The sequence below is a fragment of the Callorhinus ursinus genome, unplaced genomic scaffold (genome assembly GCF_003265705.2).
Source record: "Callorhinus ursinus isolate GAN/ISIS: 27379988/994484 unplaced genomic scaffold, GSC_fseal_2.0 scaffold6, whole genome shotgun sequence".
NCBI classification, from domain to species: Eukaryota; Metazoa; Chordata; class Mammalia; order Carnivora; family Otariidae; genus Callorhinus; species Callorhinus ursinus.
Window position 1 is genome coordinate 28,110,264 of NW_027397068.1, and position 18,438 is coordinate 28,128,701.

The window sequence follows — 18,438 nt, forward strand, 5'->3', positions numbered from 1 at the left end:
CTGGCCTGGCCTGCTGAGGAATGCTGGGTCTGACCTGAGCCTGAGTACTGCCAATGTCCCCAAAGCTCTGGGCTTTCTGTGAGGGAATAAGACTTTCCATACATACTTTGTTAAATATGACTCTTCGATTACTAAAGCAACACTGGTTAAAAGTTTCAGTGTTGAAAATCAGATAATTAAATTATAAGGGTTAACGGTTTCAGTTTCTTCAAGTAGGCCTCATTTTGAAAGATTTATGTTCTCAGCTTTTTAAGAAAGTGTCATATCTTAAGAACACTTTCTTCAAAAGCTAAAACAAAACAAGCAAAGAAAAAAAAAGAGACACAGCAAGAAACAGACTTTTAACTATTGAGAACAAACTGATGGTTATCAGAGGGGAGGTGGGTGAGGGAATGGGTGAAACAGATGATGGGGATTAAGGAGGGCACTTACTGTGATGAGCACTAGGTGATGTATGGACGTGTTGAATCACTATATGGTACACCTGAAACTAATATTATACTGTGTGTTAACTATACTGCAATTAAAATAAAAAACTTAAAAGAAAAAGAACATAGTATCAACATGTATAAAGAAAATACTGTAGGATATGCAAAGAGAAATAAAGATAAACCTACCAAAAAGTGTTAAAATTGGCAATTCTGCAATTCTAATGTACATCTATTATTTACTTTCAGCATTTATGTTAGATACTAATCTTTATTTTTTTATTTTTCATCTTTGAATTTCCCTAAGACCATTCCTCTTGCTTATGGCCCAATAAATATTTACTTAATTAAGTTATTTTATTCAGATTGATATCTTTTGGAAGAGAAACTGAAGAATGAATAATCTGCAGATTTTACCAGTTTATTTACATAGTTCTCTGGGGGAAATAGCCCCTGTGATGTTAATTAAATGTTGTATTTTCTAATAACAGGATTTTAACAAAAAAGAGCAATATCAACATTTAATTTTTAGCTCGTTTAACATACAAAATAAACACTCCTTTCCAAAAAAGTAACTTAGTCTTAAGCTTTCCAGTAGAAGAGCGTGGTTTCATTATCCCAAAGCTAATGAGCAATCATTAGAGCAATCAGTACATACTGTTTAGTAGTTTTGTGTTTTTTTTTTTAAGGTACAGGGAAAACAATGGTGATGGACATGTTTTATGCTTATGTGGAGATGAAGAGGAAGAAACGGGTTCATTTTCATGGGTTCATGCTAGATGTTCATAAAAGTAAGTTAAATGGTCTAAAAGAAGGGATTTTTAAGTGGGCAGACACTACAAAATAGTTCTCATCATCTTCTAAAATTCTTAATCCTTGAATCTTTTAAAAAATTAGTTTGCTTAAAGTGAGGTTTTATTTGGTTTCACTCGTTTTGTGCTATATTGAAACAACTCGTGACGTATTTAGAGTTGGTCCTAAAGACAAATTCAGTATTTCCCGTCAAGAGAAGAGAGGTTACTATATGAAGGTCAGGTATTTCCTCTTTCTACTAAGGATCAATAAGAAATGTTAAAAACTCACTTATTTCAAGAAGTTGTTCTTGATTAGGTCATTTCCTCTGTGTCACCTTAGCGTGTAGGCATTCATGTGCTTGTATGTATGCCTTACTGCTTTGTCATTGTTCTTAGATTGTGTCTGTTGTGCATTATTTGTCTACCAGCTATATTGTAACCTCACCAGGGCAGGAACATTGCATTTTTCTTCTAATACTTCCAACATTCAATACACATACGAGGAGTGAAGTGGGATTGCCTAGAGATAAGGGAACATCCTGATTATGTATGCTAGATGTAGGGCAGGATCACATCCTCTGCCCGCATCTCTGAAATCCTCAGCAATAAGATTGATCTATTGATCCATCTAGTTACCATCTTGTCATCTAGGCTATCACTTTGTCATCTCTGAAGTGATTGAAGGGTGGGGATGGAATAACTACAGAGTGTCCTTACAACTGTGGGAATGTATTAAGATGTGAACAACTTATTTTGAGGTAGACAAAATGCAACCAATTTTTCAATAATCACATTTGATTTTATGTGGCATTTAAACTTAATTTTTATGTTAACACTGAAGTTTCATTTAGAGATTTAAAAGATACATTATAGTTTTTAAAATGAACAATTAATACAGTATTTGATTTGTGTTTAATTTCATCCATTAAAGGAATACACCGCCTTAAACAGAGTTTGCCAAAAAGAAAACCAGGATTCATGGCTAAGTCATATGATCCAATAGCTCCCATAGCTGAAGAGATCAGTGAAGAAGCATGTCTCTTATGTTTTGATGAATTTCAGGTAAGATAGAGATTTTCATAGATGTGGAATGCTATTCTGAATGACATGTGAAGATTTAAATTCTGTTCCTGAATTTATCATTGTTTTATAAATTGATGTGACACACTACCTCTTATGAGTTTATTTTACTCTCTAGTCCAGGGGTTAGCAAACTATGGCTCACACAGAGCATCTGGCCCATCTGCTTTTGTATGGCCGGTAAGAAAAGAATGATTTTTATATTTTTAAAGGGTCTTTTAAAAAAGAAGAAGAAAATGCAACAGAGACCACATGTGGCTTTCAAAGCCTAAAGTATTTACTACTCAGCCTTTTATAGGAAAAGTTTGCCCACCCCTATGTTAGGGTCATGGATTTACATTTCACCTGTACCACGATGGAGATAATGTCATGATTACAAAATAATGTCTTTAAAGATGTTTGTGGGTTTTTTAAAAAGTGTTATATAAAAAACAAGTGATGAACACATCTCAAGCCTCACAACTTGTTTGTGATGACAGGGGAAGTTGGCCTTACTTGAACTTTCAAAGTTCTTGTAGTTTTAGGAGTCTTTGAAATTGTGCATTTAAATTGGTAATAAGTTATTTTCTGATCTTTATTTCTTATGAGAGCAAAGATAGCATGCAGGCAAATGCCATGTCTTATGCTTTTTCTGTATCTGCGGTGTTTAATAATAATGATAATAATAATAATAATAGATGCTCTAGGTTAAGAATTACTTCCTCTTTATTTGCTTTCTTCAGTGATTCTGAAATGTAATAGTTTATTTTTCTATAATGCTTACTGTAAGAGCAGTTGATTATTTGAATGAAAAGAGAAAAATCCACAAATACTGAATATAAGCTTAAAAACAGGGCTTCATACCCAGAGCTTTTGAATAATATCTCTGGAGCTGAGTGCATAAACTCCTGTGTCTGACTGCCTAGAATAAAGGCCCAGAGAACTTCGAAGGGGTAGGAAGCTAACATTTGTTTTGTGCCTACTCTGAGGTGGGCCCTGGGTGAGTCACACATCTTATTTAAGCCTCACAACAGATTTGTGATGAAGTGAGGGAACTGTCCTAGTTGAATTGTAAAGCTTCTTAAAGTTTTAAGATTCTCTGAAATTGTGCATTTAAATTGGTAACAAGTTATTTTTTGTTCTTCTGTGTTTTAAAAACCTACATTTGGTGGGAAGATAAGATGGCCAGGTTGCCTTTATCCCAAATGAGGCACGATAGGTCTCCATTAGCAACTTGATACACTTATCTAACAATGGTCTTGATTTATGATAGATGAGAAAGAAGAATTTTCACCAGGAAAGGTGTTACACTGGGCCATCTGGAAAGGAGGAATCTTTCCTTCTCCTTTCAGTCATATTAAGACAGCCTGGCATTGACCTTTTTTTTTTTTAAGGATTTTATTTATTTATTTGTCAGAGAGAGAGAGAACACAAACAGGGGGCGCGGCAGGCAGAGGGAGAAGCAGGCTTTCCACTGAGCAAGGAGCCCGATGCAGGGCTCGATCCCAGAACCCTGGGATCATGGCCTGAGCTGAAGGCAGACGCTTAATTGACTGAGCCACACAGGCATCTCATCACCTTTTGTATTGTAGAACTACAAAGGTCTTCAGAAGAAGGCTTATGGGGAAGAAATGTTCTACTCTGAAGAAGTATACTAAGTACACCAATGTGCTGCAGAAAGAGAAGGGCCTTGTTTAATTCTAAAAATAGTACTGAGTTTGTTGTCGACAACAAAAGTCAGTGATAAATCAGTGAAGGCCATCTCTTGTTTTCTCATTATGATCTCTTAATCACATTATCACCAATAAAATTGAATTAGCACAGTTAAATTTTTGCTTAGGGCATTGAAGTTAAATTTTTTAAAAAAATGTATTAATACCTAACCTTTGTAAAATGATTCATGGTTTACAAAGTGTTTTTATATCTATAACACAGTTATTCATTTAATTCTGTAAAATAGTTATTATAGTCATCATGTAGATGAGGAATATAGAGGCATCAGAATTTCCTTGGTATCATATAAAAATCATGACCTTTAACTTAAAAAATGTGAATTTTAAAACATTCAGAGAAAAGATTGGTCTGTTGCTGTGACACAAAGACCATTGGCAAGACTGTTTAAGAAGATTAGGAAGCAATGACAATTTGGTGGTGCAAAGAGATCCTCAGAGGATTAATAGCAAGCAGGGCCAAATTACCCATTAGGTGTAGTAGGCACAGTACTTAGGGTCCGTTATACTTTCAGGGGCCCATGAAAATATTTTAATTTCTTTTAAAATTTGCAGAAAAAAATGAACATATCATAATGAATTCAGCCTGTATCTATATATATTTTATACCAACCCAGTCATAGAATACTATTTATGTATGTAAACACATGTATTTTCAAATGCATTTTCTTTTTTTTTTAAGATTTCATTTACTTATTTATTTGAGAGAGGGTGCTCCTGTGTACGTGAGCTGGGGGATGGGGGGCAGGGGACGGTCAGATGGAGAGGGAGAGGGAGAAGCAGACTCCCTATTGAGCACGATGCTCAGTGTGGGGCTTGATGAGGGGCTCAGTCCGAGGACCCTGGGATCATGACCTGAACTGAAGTCAGACACTTAACTGACTGAGTCACCCAGGCACCCCTCAAATGCATTTTCTAATTGAGGAAGGGGCTCATGAAGGTAAAAGTACCTAGGACCCATGAATGTCATAATACCACCCTAATAGTGAGGCCCTAACAGAAACCTCTCTGGTTGCACTGGGCATTCTCCCCTGAGTTCAGACTTCAGAATGTTGATTCATGGTTGGGAAGAAGGAAACAAGCAACTCTCAGGATGCTCGTGTTCCAAATGAGTGAGTCTTGCAAAAGAAAGGCAGGCAATAAAAATGATTTTTCAAATTATGTATTAAGTATAAAGGAGATCAAGGGGGAGATAGGCCCCTCACTTGTAAAATGTTGCTTGCTAACAAAGAGAGAGTGGATGTGACGGAGTGATCATTGCCTGCCCCGTCCAGAGTTGGTTTGATGTTCATTCATTCCTTTACTCATCCATCCCAGTTGCCTTAAATAAAGAGCCTTATCCCAAACTGCAGGACCCGATCTGACCCAAAGTCAAATGGACTATGTCTGGACATCTGATCTATGAGTACCAAGCCCACAAGCTTGCCAGCAACATTGCACTTACATGGTGTGCCCTGGGGTTTGGGCCGATCATGTCCTCTGTCTCATGTCTTTCAACTAAAAGGCACTGAGGGCAGTTCCCGCACAATAATGAAGCAGGAACAAAGAGACATAGGAAATAACTGAATTACATTAGGGGGAGGACTACAAGGCTGCTCCCTGGACAGCTGCTGCGCTCTCCAGAGCTACCTCAGCTCCAGTTCCCAGCAGGTGTTATCAGTGCTGTTTGCATCCTGGAGTCTCAAGTAAACTCCTTTTCTTTAGCTGAATCTCCTGTGCCTGTTGCTTGCAAACAGTCTTGGGGATGGATCTGTTCAGCTCATGTTTTGCTCCTATCTGCTGTATCAGGAGGGATTTCCTTATGGCCTATAAAAGATAGCATAAATAGGAGTACTGTGAGGAAATGTCACCTTCCTTCATATAGAATCCAGTACCTCCAATGCAAGGAGAATTACCTGATGAACTAAAGACCAAAGAGCAAAGAGATGAGGTATCTCCTAGGACGCTTTCTACTATAGGTAGCAGAAAACCCAACTTAAAAAAGCTTAAACTCTAAGTGGGTGTGTGTGTGGGGGAATACAATAAGATAGTGTCATTTCTTTTATTCAAGCTTTCCTGCTTTCTCTCTGATCCTATCTCCTATACTTTCAAGCCTTGCTCCTTGCAAATATTTTCCAACCCTACTTTCCTCAAAAATTAGGGAGCCATATCTAATAGTGGGTGTTATACCAAATGCTTCTTTCCCACCAGAGCTCTGAAGAACATATGCTCAGAGATGATAAAACAAGACTGAATATCAAATTGATTGCTTTTATTTGATTGCAAATGCTACTGCAGTGTAGCATTCTATTATGTTAGAGTTGACAACATGAGAGAACCCTCTGCTTTTTTCTTTTTTTAATTATTATTATTATTAACATGTAATGTATTATTTGTTTCAGGGGTACAGGTCTGTGATTCATCAGTCTTACACAATTCACAGCGCTCACCATAGCACATACCCTCCTCAGTGTCCATCACCCAGCCACCCCATCCCTCCCACCCCCCTCCACTCCAACAACCCTCAGTTTGTTTCCTGAGGTTAAGAGTCTCTTATGGTTTGTCTCCCTCTCTGGTTTTGTCTTGTTTCATTTTTCCCTCCCTTCCTCTATGATTCTCTGTCTTGTTTCTCAAATTCCTCATATTAGTGAGATCATATGATAATTGTCTTTCTCTGATTGACTTATTTTGCTTAGCATAATACCTTGTAGTTCCATCCACGTCATTGCAAATGGCAAGATTTTCATCTTTTTGATGGCTGCATAATATTCCATTGCATATATATATACCACATCTTTATCCATTCATCTGTCGATGGACATCTTGGCTCTTTCCATAGTTCGGCTATTGTGGACATTGCTGCTATAAACATTGGGGTGCACATGCCCCTTCGGATCACTACATTTGTATCTTTGGGATAAATACCCAGTAGTGCAATTGCTGGGTCATAGGGTAGCTCTTTTTTCAACTTTTTGAGGAACCTCCATACTGTTTTCCATAGTGGCTGCACCAGCTTGCATTCCCACCAACAGTGTAGGAGGGAGAACCCTCCTGCTTTTGAACAAAGTTGCCCTGCATGTCCTAGGATGAAAAGTGTTAGTAGTTTTGCTTTTATTTCCTCTGCAATTCCAGACTTGAGCCTGGAGTTTGCCACAGTATGCGAGAAAAGGCCAGTTACCTCTATATGCCCACTGTTGAGAAGAACCAGAGAAAGCAAGAGTATAAGGGCACGATATGGCTCCTAAGGGCAGAGGTAATCACTGAGCAGAACCTGGATCTCCTAGTTTCAGTATCTGGACTGTTTTCTGCTGATTTTAGAAAAGCTCCTCTAGCACACCAAAACTGGATTATTACTAGTCCAGATCTCTCCTTGTCCCCTTTTTCTAAAATTTGGGGGTAAAAGGAGACCCTCAAAATATTGCTACAGCAGCGCTCTGATTCCCAACATCCACACAACTTAGAACAAACAAGCAGAGGCTTTGCACTGAACTTTCTGCCTGGGGCAGTCTCCCCCAGATACCCCAAAGAGTCTCTCATTTCTTCAGATCTTTGCTCAGTTATCTCCTTAACAAGGCCTATTCTTACAAAACTTGTGGTTTGCCATTAACCAACGTTCCTTACTGTCTTTTTTAAAAACATTCTTTTAAAAAATAACATATATCACCTTCTGGCATATATATATTATTTATTATGTTTACTGCTTATTATATATATATTCCTCCATAAGAATGTAATCTTGAAGGTGGGAATATTTGTTTTGGTAATTGATGTATCTCAAATGTCTAGAATTGTGTTTGAGGATGGGTGAATGCCTAATAGTGAGTGAAAGAATGAATGAATAAATCCTAGTACCAAATGAGAAATATTGAGGTAGTCTCCCAACTAAGTCCCACTTCCCTTATTTATAATAACAACCCACAATTTTTCCTGTCAACATTCTGAATTATCTTAACATTTTTTGCCTAATAAATGAAAAATGGTATCTTATTGTTTTAATATATATTCCTTAAGTAATAATATAGGTGAATTTTTTCTACATTTGTTTATTAACTAGTTAAAATTCATCTTTTATGAACTGTTTGAGACAAAGCCATTTATTAGAATGGTTATATTCCATCTATTATGTATATTCTGTTTATTGAGTACTATGTGCCTTTGTTCTTAACTACTGTACTATGGTATATACCATTCCATCTACAGCTAAAATTCGATACAGCTACATATAAATAACATGCAATTATACTAGCATATATACCATACACAGACAATAGTCCTAGCTAACATTTCTTGAGGAGTTAATATAAGGATCATAACAATTTTGCAAGGTAGGTATTATTACTACCTTCATTATACTGATGAGTAAATTAAGGGTCAGAGAAGTTAACTAACTCATCAAGGTTACACAGCTGGTAACTCAGTTTGAATTCATCATTAGTGCTCTAATTCACTAGTAGTAACAGCTATGTTATATGTTCTCTTTGGTATATGATGTCTTACATTATGTATTTAAATATACAGATCTGGAGCTGGATAGGCTTTTAGTAAATGTTTTAATGATAGAACCTAAAAATTATCCTTAAGCCTATTAATCCTAGTACGATACATTGCTGATTTACTACAAAAGAATTTTTTAGGCACTTTATTCTTAACAATCGTATGTCTACAATCACCACTTCACTTTTAAAATTGAGTCCTATTAGTCGTCTTGATTTTTAACTAGTTATTATTGGCCTTTACTTGGTGTTAATTAATATAATATTTATCTTACTAGGGAGCTGAATGAGAAGCATTGCTGCTTAAAACAAGACTATATGTACTCTTGAATTTGGGGAATTTTTAAATTATGTTTTGGCAGTATTCGGATTACATTTGCAGAATGTATTCCTCATTAGCTTGGTCATCTTTAGTAAAGTATATAGCATTTCAGTTTTGCTTGTGGTGTCAAATATACTGTTATTTTGTTTGAGAAATTTGTCTAGGTAGGTTGTTTTTATATGTTTTAGTTGCTGAAATAAAAGAGCAGATTTTCCTCAAAGTTTTCTTTAGGGTCTTCATTATGTTGACTTCGAATATTTAACATTTTTTTGTTAAACCATTTATGATTCTGAAGGTATAATACTGAAGGAAACTGATTTTTTAAAAAAGTTATTTTTTCCTGTCTTTTTTAGGGACACTGGATAGATGTTTTACTAATATGGTCTAAAAAAAAAAAGAATTCTGATGAGCAGAATATCATGCAAAATTCTCCTCTATAAGCTATCAATATCATTTAAAAAATAGTTTTGACCGTTTTTGTAAAACAGGAAAGCTATTAAAAACTGCTAATAAAAAATAGGTGCTTATTTTTGTGCTAATACTAATTACTGATAATGCATGCTTATGTTTGTCACTCATTACATGGCACTGTACCAATCAGTGGGTGACTGAGACTCAAGCACTTACATATGTAAATTAACCATTAGATTTTTTTTTTCTTTTTTACTTAAGTGAGTCATAATGGAAAGCAACTCTAGGTCATAAAAAACCTTTTCTCTCTAATGCTAATGAAATGTCTCCCCCTCTCTGTATTAGCAGACTACCCTTATTGGTAATCTGTAGCCTTCTCTTTTGTTCTTGGTGGTAATGAAATGCTGGGTGCTAAAAAAGCCTGCTCTCCAAGAATGTGTGGCCAATTGTCTTCTGTTCACTTATACTGTAAAATTACTGTTCCCCAGCAAAGCTGAACAAGTGTGGGGACAAGATCAAAAGAGTATACATTGGCACCCAGCTACCCCAAGTGACTCCTGCCTTATTAATTAGCCATAGCTTCTCCAAGTTAATTTACTCTGATAGAGCAAAAACATTTTGTAATACAAAAACAACAAAGTATGATTCAACCACAAGTCTTTATTGTTTGTTTTTCTTCAACTTGCAGCTTAAACCTTTGCACTGTTACAAGCTAAATGTCTCTTCACTTTTCTAAACCGTAGGGCACGAAAAGCTACTTAAATTTTTTTTCAAAAACATTGGTCAGATAGTCAAATGACCATTTTTATTTTCTAAAATTGGGCAACTTTTAATTGATATCATTCTCTTTCAAAGTCAGTGTATTGGGAATCCAATTTAAAAGTGCACTTGCTTCTAAAATTTGCAAGCTTGTTTGCTCTCTCATCAGAAATGCCACTGGTGTCTAAGCATTTGAAAAGGGCCTTCTCTGTGAGTATTTTTGCGGAAGCAAAATTTGACAGTGATCCTAAGCTCCAAATTAACTATCACTTTCCTAAATAATTAAATAGTTCAACTTTCCTTTTCATTTTAATCACCACTCTGTAAGTTTCTGAAGTCTTTTTAATTTAAGGAATCTTCAGTAGTTTTCTAGTTAATGTTTTAAAGTTATAGCGTGAGGCAGCAAAAAAAAAAAAAAGCTCTGCACATCCCTGTTTCCTGGTTTAGTTTTGTTTTTGTTCAGTTGGGAAGGAAATCATGAAACTTTTGCGTAAAAGAGAAAAGTGACATCAACCTGTGTAAGTCAGGTAGGACCATTTATTGGGTAACTTTTAGTATTTTGATCTAATTTGAAAGAATTCCCCCAGTTTCTGTGCTCTAACAGAATTTAAAAATAACAATGTGATATTTATTGTATGTTTTGTGAATATAAAACCAATTTTATTAAGATGATGTGAAATGCTATTAAATATCAAAATATTTTTGCATAAGAAGTATCTAAAACCCATATTATTATAAGGGAAGGTGCAATGATTAATATCTATCTTCACCATACATTTGTTTTTGAACTCAACTTCCTTCCCTCCTTAATTTCTCTATTTCCTTGTGATTTTAAAAAGCTTTTTAAAAAAGTTATTAAGTTTGTTAATTGTGGATTTTTAAAAAATTTTAGAAAAGATAGTTATATGTGTCTGTAACTTAGATGGAATAGTTTTATCTATATTATGCATTTCTGCTTTTGTCAGAAGTAGTTTTTTAAAGCACTGCATGAACAATTCTTGTAAGGTTTTTCTTTTCTTTCTTTTTTTTTTTTTTAATAGAAGGAATATTTGTGTTTGCGAAGGTTAGCAGAGGCTGGCTGTGCTGGAAGTGACTGCAGTGCCTTTTGATTATTCATGGACAGTAATAGAAGGCACTTAAAAAGAACAATGAAATTGCTTATTTTTGTGATGGGCCATCTGTTGAATTGTTTTGTGCAACAATTGCACAATAGTATCTATGTCATATCATTCTATTTTCAACAGCAGCTGATTATGTCTCACTGGCTATTTGTCCTTATTTCTAAAGTCCCATGACCATTTAAAGTCACCTTTTCAGGGACCTTTGCCAGAAAGGTATTAGAAATCTCAATCAGCTTGTTTATTCTTCTGTTTTTTTCTCTCTTTCTCTCCTCTTTTTGCCAGGGTAGGGTGGGGTGGGGTGGACGGAGTCTGTGATGGGCATAGGAGGACGGATTTCGTTATGTTATTTCTAATTGATTAGACCTCCTAAGTGTTTAATACGATTATCTGTACTTTCCACCTGTAGTTTATAAAAGAAGTTAACATAGAACCATTTGATAATTTGCGTAGAAATGATAGGCTTGCAAAAAAGAGTCAAGTTTAAAAGACTACCATACAGTCTTTCATGCTTTTAATTATCTACTCTTTTCTTCATGAGATAATTAGAATTTTTCTCTTGGAATTCACTTCCATCCTTAAAAAAAAAAAAAAAAAAGATGAGCCATTAGCAAATTTGTTAGAGCAGAAGTGAAATTAAAATAAAACAAATGTGTTGTTGTCCATAGGTCACTGACATTGCTGATGCCATGATTCTGAAACAGCTTTTTGAAAATCTGTTCAAAAATGGGGTCGTCGTTGTGGCAACATCCAACAGGCCACCGGAAGGTAAAAACAAACATTGTGCTAGTCTCATCCAATTAGGTGGAAACTAACAAGCTTTGAAAAATCTATAATTTTTATATTCATCTTATTGTGTTAATAAAATCTGATGACTTTGCTTATCATTAGTTTTATAAAGGACTTAATCTAGAAAATCAGTTGGTATTTGTATTTGAAAAATGTTTATATTCTTAGCAAGGTAAATTCATGTGATCTCCTGTTTTGACGAACTTGCTGTTTTTCTCTGAGTATTTGATATATGTTCATACCAAAAAATGATGCTGGCAGGCCAGGTCTGAGGACCTGGAGGGGGGTCCTATAGAACCAGCCAAGAGGGTCCACGGCTTCTGCGCAGGATGGAAATCAAATGCAAGCCAGCAGGAAGTGAGAGCAGAGTTTATTGAAGATATAGAGAGAGCAGATACGGAGAAGTGACTGGGAGACTTGGAAAGGAAAGGAGCATGAGTTTCGTCTTTGTTCAGGGTCTGGGGTTTTTTATTAAGGATCATGGTATGGTGTATGTGTCCTCTCAGGCATCCAGGAACTGGTTAGAATGAAGATGAGACCCAGGTGTTATTCCTTGGAGCCAGGGCATCTTGGTGTTGAGATGTCGAATATGCATACGACAGCTTTGTTCAGTCATTATCACCTGGTCCTTCCTTAGATGTTTTTTATTCTGAAGAAATCATAAACTCCTTGTCCCTTAGAAGGAGGGCATACACTATTTGCATTCTGAGGCATGTGTAAAGTGGGGTGGGGGTACAGGTCCTAGCAAGAATAGAAGCAGGAAAAGGAGCAAAAAGCAGATTTTTATGGAATTCTTCAGTTTCTGTGTCTCAGAAATACAAGCCTTTCTAATTGCTTTTTATGGGCCATAAAAGAAACTCAATGAAATGAAAGAAAACTCCTAATTGAATCTTAGAAAAAGACTTAAATCTTGCTTACATATAAGTGTTTCTAATACTTAATTTATCTCTAAGGAAGCACTTGTGGGAGACATAAATTACTTAATACTTTTGTTTTTAAGGATTTATTTGTTTTAGAGAGAGAGAGTACGAGTGGGGGGGGCAGAGGGAGAGAATCTTAAGCAGACTCCCCACTGAGCATGGAGCCCAATGCAGGGCTCAATCCCATGGCCCATGAGATCATGACCTGAGCCGAAACTGAGTCTCATGCTTAACCAACTGAGCCACCTGGGCACCCCAATTACTTAATACTTTTGAATCCATTTATTCTTTTGAATCCAGTGTAATTACACCTAATCTGATACACTACTAGAGAATTACAAATGATTCTGTCAGATGTGCTTATTAAAATTTATATAATAGCATTCTTATGATTTACCAGGGTGGCAACCCTCTGAGATAACGCAGTGGGTTTTTTCATATTATATCATTTATCAAGATTCTCCTTTAGCTGACTGTTGACTAAACAGTGTCATCAGTATTATCTTTAGACATTCAATGACAAGCTATGTTCCTAAATAACATGGTGCTAGAATAAGCTTGGAACACTGCCCCCTCCCTCACCATCAGTAAAGACTGCTGTAAAGAAAATTGCAGTTGGCTGCTCAGTTGGCTGTGGTCAACTGAGGAAGGACCACCACAAGGAAAGGGTAAGGTACATTCTGGAGCTCATAGCTTTGTAGAGTGAGCAAAGTTATAGGCCCACCAAGATAGCATGTAGAAATTCAAAGCGGAGCCACTTTTCCAGAGAAGACTGAAAATTTAAGACGTGAAATTGAAAAAATTGGGCATTAACCGCAAACTTAAATCCTTTTTTAAAATATGAACCATAGAGGGGATACTGTCATACATTTAGTTTTTGGCCATGGCAGACAAATGATCATCATAAATGGCTTAATAGTTTATTATAGAGAAGATGGCATGAATATATGCCAGGAAAAGATAAAAGTACAGGACAAAGAATATATAGGTCAGTGGTTGCCAGAGACTACAGTGGGAAGGCGTTTGACAGCAAAGGAGCAACATGAGAGAATTTTTGGGGATGATGGAACTGTTTTGTATCCCGATTGTGGTTATGGTTACATGTATTCAAACTGATAGAACTGTACACCAGAAAAGTTAATTAAAACTAAGAACAAATCACATGGATAATCAATGCAGAAAAGAGATTAGAACCTAGGTTTTGTGACTCTTAACACGTTGTCCTCTATCACTGCTTGTTGTTGGTCATCACTGATCTTTGTCTACCCTGTCCTAGAAAAAGCAGCATGTCCTGTTTTCCAATCATCAAAATTGCATTCAACTTTTTCCTTAGGTCACAGCTTTTAATCTAGAGCCCCAACATTGGTTGTTACTGTTTTTACTATTTACTGTTTTAAATAGCATATTAGTAGATGAATTAGTATTCTCTTGTAACGCTCTGAGAATTAGTATTCTCAGAGCGTTACAAGAGGTAGGGGAAGAATCTTCTTGTCAGAGGGTTCTCCCAATAGCTGGAGAGAGGATGAGCCATGTGAGGAATTGAAAGGTAGCCAGTGTGGCTGGAGTACAATGAAGGAGGGGCATCCTTCTGCCCCTCTGCATACCTACCTGCAAAGGTAGCCAGTGTGGCTGGAGTACAATGAAGGAGGGGCATCCTTCTGCCCCTCTGCATCCTACAGTGAGGTACTGGATGCAGTGAGGTACAACATGAATCTGGAGAAGTGAGAGCTAGACCTTCTAAAGCAATAAAAAGCATTTTGGATTTTAGTCTAAGAGAAATGGGAAGATACTGAAGTACTTTAAGTAGGGACTGACAAGATCAGAGTTGGAGTATCACTGGGTGTAGTGTGGAGAACCGTTATGGGGGGGGTGCAGTAATATGGTGGATTCAGTGAAGATATATTAGGAGACTCTTGTAGTACACTGGGTAAGAAATGGTGTTAGTTTGGTATAAGGCAGTGATTATCACCTAGGGGACTATTTGGCAATGTTTGAGGCATTTTTGTTTGTCACAACTAGGCAGGGTGGAGATGGGTACTGCTACTGGCCTCTAGTCATTCTGTAGAAGCCAGGAATTCTGCCCAAACATCCTATAAAATGTGCGGCTACCTCCCACAGCAAGGAATTATTTATCCAAAAATGTCTGTAGTCCTGAGGTTGAAAAACTCATAGGTATCACCTGTGGATATGGAGAGGATAGATCTGAAAGATATTCAAGAAGTAAAATGGATAGCACAGGGCTGTAGGTTGAATATTGAGGAAAAGAGAAAGGCAAATGTAGAAATTGTTTTAAAATTTCAGGCCTGTACAACTAGGTGGTGATTCCTGTCATTCAATAAAGACAGTATAATCTGGAGGTTAAAGGTCCAAAAGATGGTGCTCAGTGGAGAAAAATATTTTTTCCCTTCGTTAATTTTTTTAGCCTCTCTGTTTAATTTTCTTCCACTTCATTCATTTCATTCTCTCCATTTCTAGTTGTAAAGCTTCAACTTCATGAACAAGAATGGGAATTATTGTTGTGGATGGAAGCTATCATACCCTAATCTTTTAACAGCTTATAACTTAATTGTCAATTAATAGATTATTAATTTTAGTAGAAAATGATCAGAAACATTTAATAAGCAATTAATAATTTTAATGGGAAATAGTTGATAAACAAGTGAAAGCAACACCAGAGTATAGGAACCTAAGAGAGAAAAATCCTGTAGAAGAGAAGAAAGGGATGCAATACTTGGAGGGGGGGGTGAGGGGAATAAGGTACCAATGAGTGACTGCCTGTATGTTACTTTTCTCTAGTCCTGCATTTGAATTCCTGTCTTGGGTCCAAGGCTCACCCTCTGTACCCTATGTAGTTGTTAAAACCCCAAACCAGGGCATGTGTTGTGATGAGCACTGGGTGTTATATGCAACTAATGAATCTTTGAAAACTAATGATGTACTATATGTTGGCTAACTGAACATAGTAATAATAAAAAAAAACTCAAGCTACTCCAAAAAAAAAAAGAAAAAGAAATGGAAGGAAAACTTCCAAATCCATTCTGAGGCCAGCATTACCCAGATACCAAAACCAGGTAAAGACTCCACTAAAGGGGCGCCTGGGTGGCTCAGTCGTTAAGCGTCTGCTCGGCTTAGGTCATGATCCCAGGGTCCTGGGATCAAGCCTCACATCGGGCTCCCTGCTCTGCGGGAAGCCTGCTTCTCCCTCTCCCACTCCTCCTGCTTGTGTTCCCTCTCTCGCTGTCTCTCTCTGTCAAATAAATAAAATCTTAAAAAAAAAAAAGACTCCACTAAAAAAAGAAGTACAGGCCAATATCTCTTGATGAGCATGGGTGCAAAATTTTTCAATAAAATACTAGCAAATCTACTCAACAGTACCTTTAAAGAATCATTTACCCTCAAGTGGGACTTATTCCTGGGCTGCAAGGGTGGTTCAATATTTGTATTTCTCAACACCAGTTTATATTTATCTCACAAACATTGTCAGTAGAGTATTTGGTTATGTTTTGCTTTTCACGTTCACTGCGAGGAAGCTTAGATTCAAACTTGTAGATGACCCAGAGCAAATATTTAGGTCATTATAGTATGCGATTTGGGCTTTGTTCCCAGCTTCATTTAGTATCCTCTCATTTTTTTCTTCTTTCATCCTACTTTTAATCTATGTTCCTTTTTTGCATTTTATATAATCTTGTAAGACTCCTTAAGTCTTTTTTGGAACATTGGGATACAAACAAATATAAAGTACATAAATGTATTTAAATGAAGCTTGTATCTTTTTATGCAAATCCAAAAAAAAAAAAAAGACCCCAAAAAACAAACCCAAACCAGTATCAGCTGATGATTACTACTTTAGCTTTTAGCCTCCTATTTGCTGGTCTGTAGGGATTTTCCTAGTTTCTTGCAAGCTCAATATATGTTTAGTGTATTTTAAACAACAGTTGTAGTGTAATATTTGTAGTGCTACTGTTTTATATTATGTAGGATAATCTGGTTAAGGCTTTTTTTTTTTTTTTTTTTTTAGTGAAACAGAGCAGATCTTGGATCAGATCCATAGGAATAGGAAATTGCTAACAAATTTCCAGATAAATTAGATCTAGATATATCTAGATATATAGATATATCTATATATAGATATATATATGTATATATATAAAGCCTCAATTAGATGTAAAGCCTCAATTAGATGATTTATTTGTGATTTTTGTCATTTAGGGAAATAGTTTATGTGGCCCATATACAAATAAACATAGTTTTACTTTTCAAAGATTATGCTGTCAGGTCATTAGAAAAGCCTAAAACAAAAATCTACAATTAAAATTTCATATATGTGCTACTCAGTTTTTAGGTTCTGGAATAAAATTTTGTTAATTACATGATATTCTATTTTTTTTAAAGATTTTATTTATTTGACAGAGACACAGCAAGAGAGGGAACACAAGCGGGGGGAGTGGGAGAGGGAGAAGCAGGCCTTCTGCGGAGCAGGGTGCCCGATATGGAGCTGGATCCCAGGACCCTGGGATCATGACCTGAGCTGAAGTCAGTTGCTTAACGACTGAGCCACCCAGGTGCCCCTATGTGATATTCTAATAGAGAAAAAAAATATTTAAGAGCATGGAGACCCTAGCGACAAATTGATAATAGGCAAGTAAATTAAATTAATTAATATGTGAAATTAATAAATAAGTTTAAGAACTTATTCAATCAAAAAATAAGAATACATTTTTATGGGGAAATAGAATATGTAAATTCATTTCAACTGTGTTTCTTTGATAGTAAAACACAGAGTGGTAAAAAGAAAAAAGTCCCCTACTGACTTAAGTTAGAACTGTGAGAATAGTGCATTCTGGTCTTTCTAGTTTTAAATTTACTGTTTATTATGATGAAAATGCTGCAGGCAGCATTAGAATGCCCAAGAACAATCCTGTATTACTTAGATTATCAGGCAACAACACTATGTGATCCTTCCTCAAGCAACACATCCACAGTAAATAAAAAGCTGGATATCACTAGAAAGTTGGCTAACAATTATGCACACTCATACAACAAATGTAATTTATCATATTAATATTTCTAGGGAGAAAAAAATCCAGTTGTGTTCACCATAAAAGCTACAAACATTTTGGCAAAATTCAGCATCATTCTTGATAGAATCACTCCCTAAAATATGAACAGATGGGTAGTTTCTTAATATGATATCAAATATGTGTATATCAGTTCAAAAGTCAGAATTCTGCTTAGTGGGGACACTGGTATTTCTATTATAAGTGTGAACAAAGGAAGGATGCCAACTATCACTTTTTAACATTGAACAACAGTAGAGACAGAGACATTATAAGAACAACTAGGAGGTTGGGGAGGGGAACCAATATCTTCATTATAGGGATTCTCCAAGATTAGTCATACCACTCCTTTTTCAAGGTTATATAAAAAGAAAATACCATAATATGGGAACAATAAGTAGAAAAGAGAAGTAAGTATTAGAAAATTTGTTTTATATTCTTTAAAAATCAAGAAAACATAAACTGTATGATACAGAAGATCTAAGCAGAGAAAAGACAGATTGAGTTGAAAACCTTTTTACTAAGAAATTGGCTGAAGTAAAAGAAAGCTAAATGAAATAAAGATTAAGTTAATTAAAT

At 36.0% G+C, this 18,438-nt stretch overlaps 1 protein-coding gene across 3 annotated transcripts in view; it reads left to right on the forward strand.

Annotated features, from left to right (window-relative positions):
- Positions 1-18,438, forward strand: part of AFG1L (AFG1 like ATPase) — a 223,698-nt gene that overhangs the window by 83,788 nt on the left and 121,472 nt on the right. For all 3 annotated transcript variants that reach the window (XM_073893739.1, XM_025863601.2, XM_073893740.1), the window contains 3 exons: positions 1,118-1,219; positions 2,154-2,284; positions 11,762-11,861. In XM_073893739.1, the coding sequence (XP_073749840.1) occupies positions 1,118-1,219; positions 2,154-2,284; positions 11,762-11,861 (333 nt within the window). The remainder of the gene's footprint in view (positions 1-1,117; positions 1,220-2,153; positions 2,285-11,761; positions 11,862-18,438) is intronic.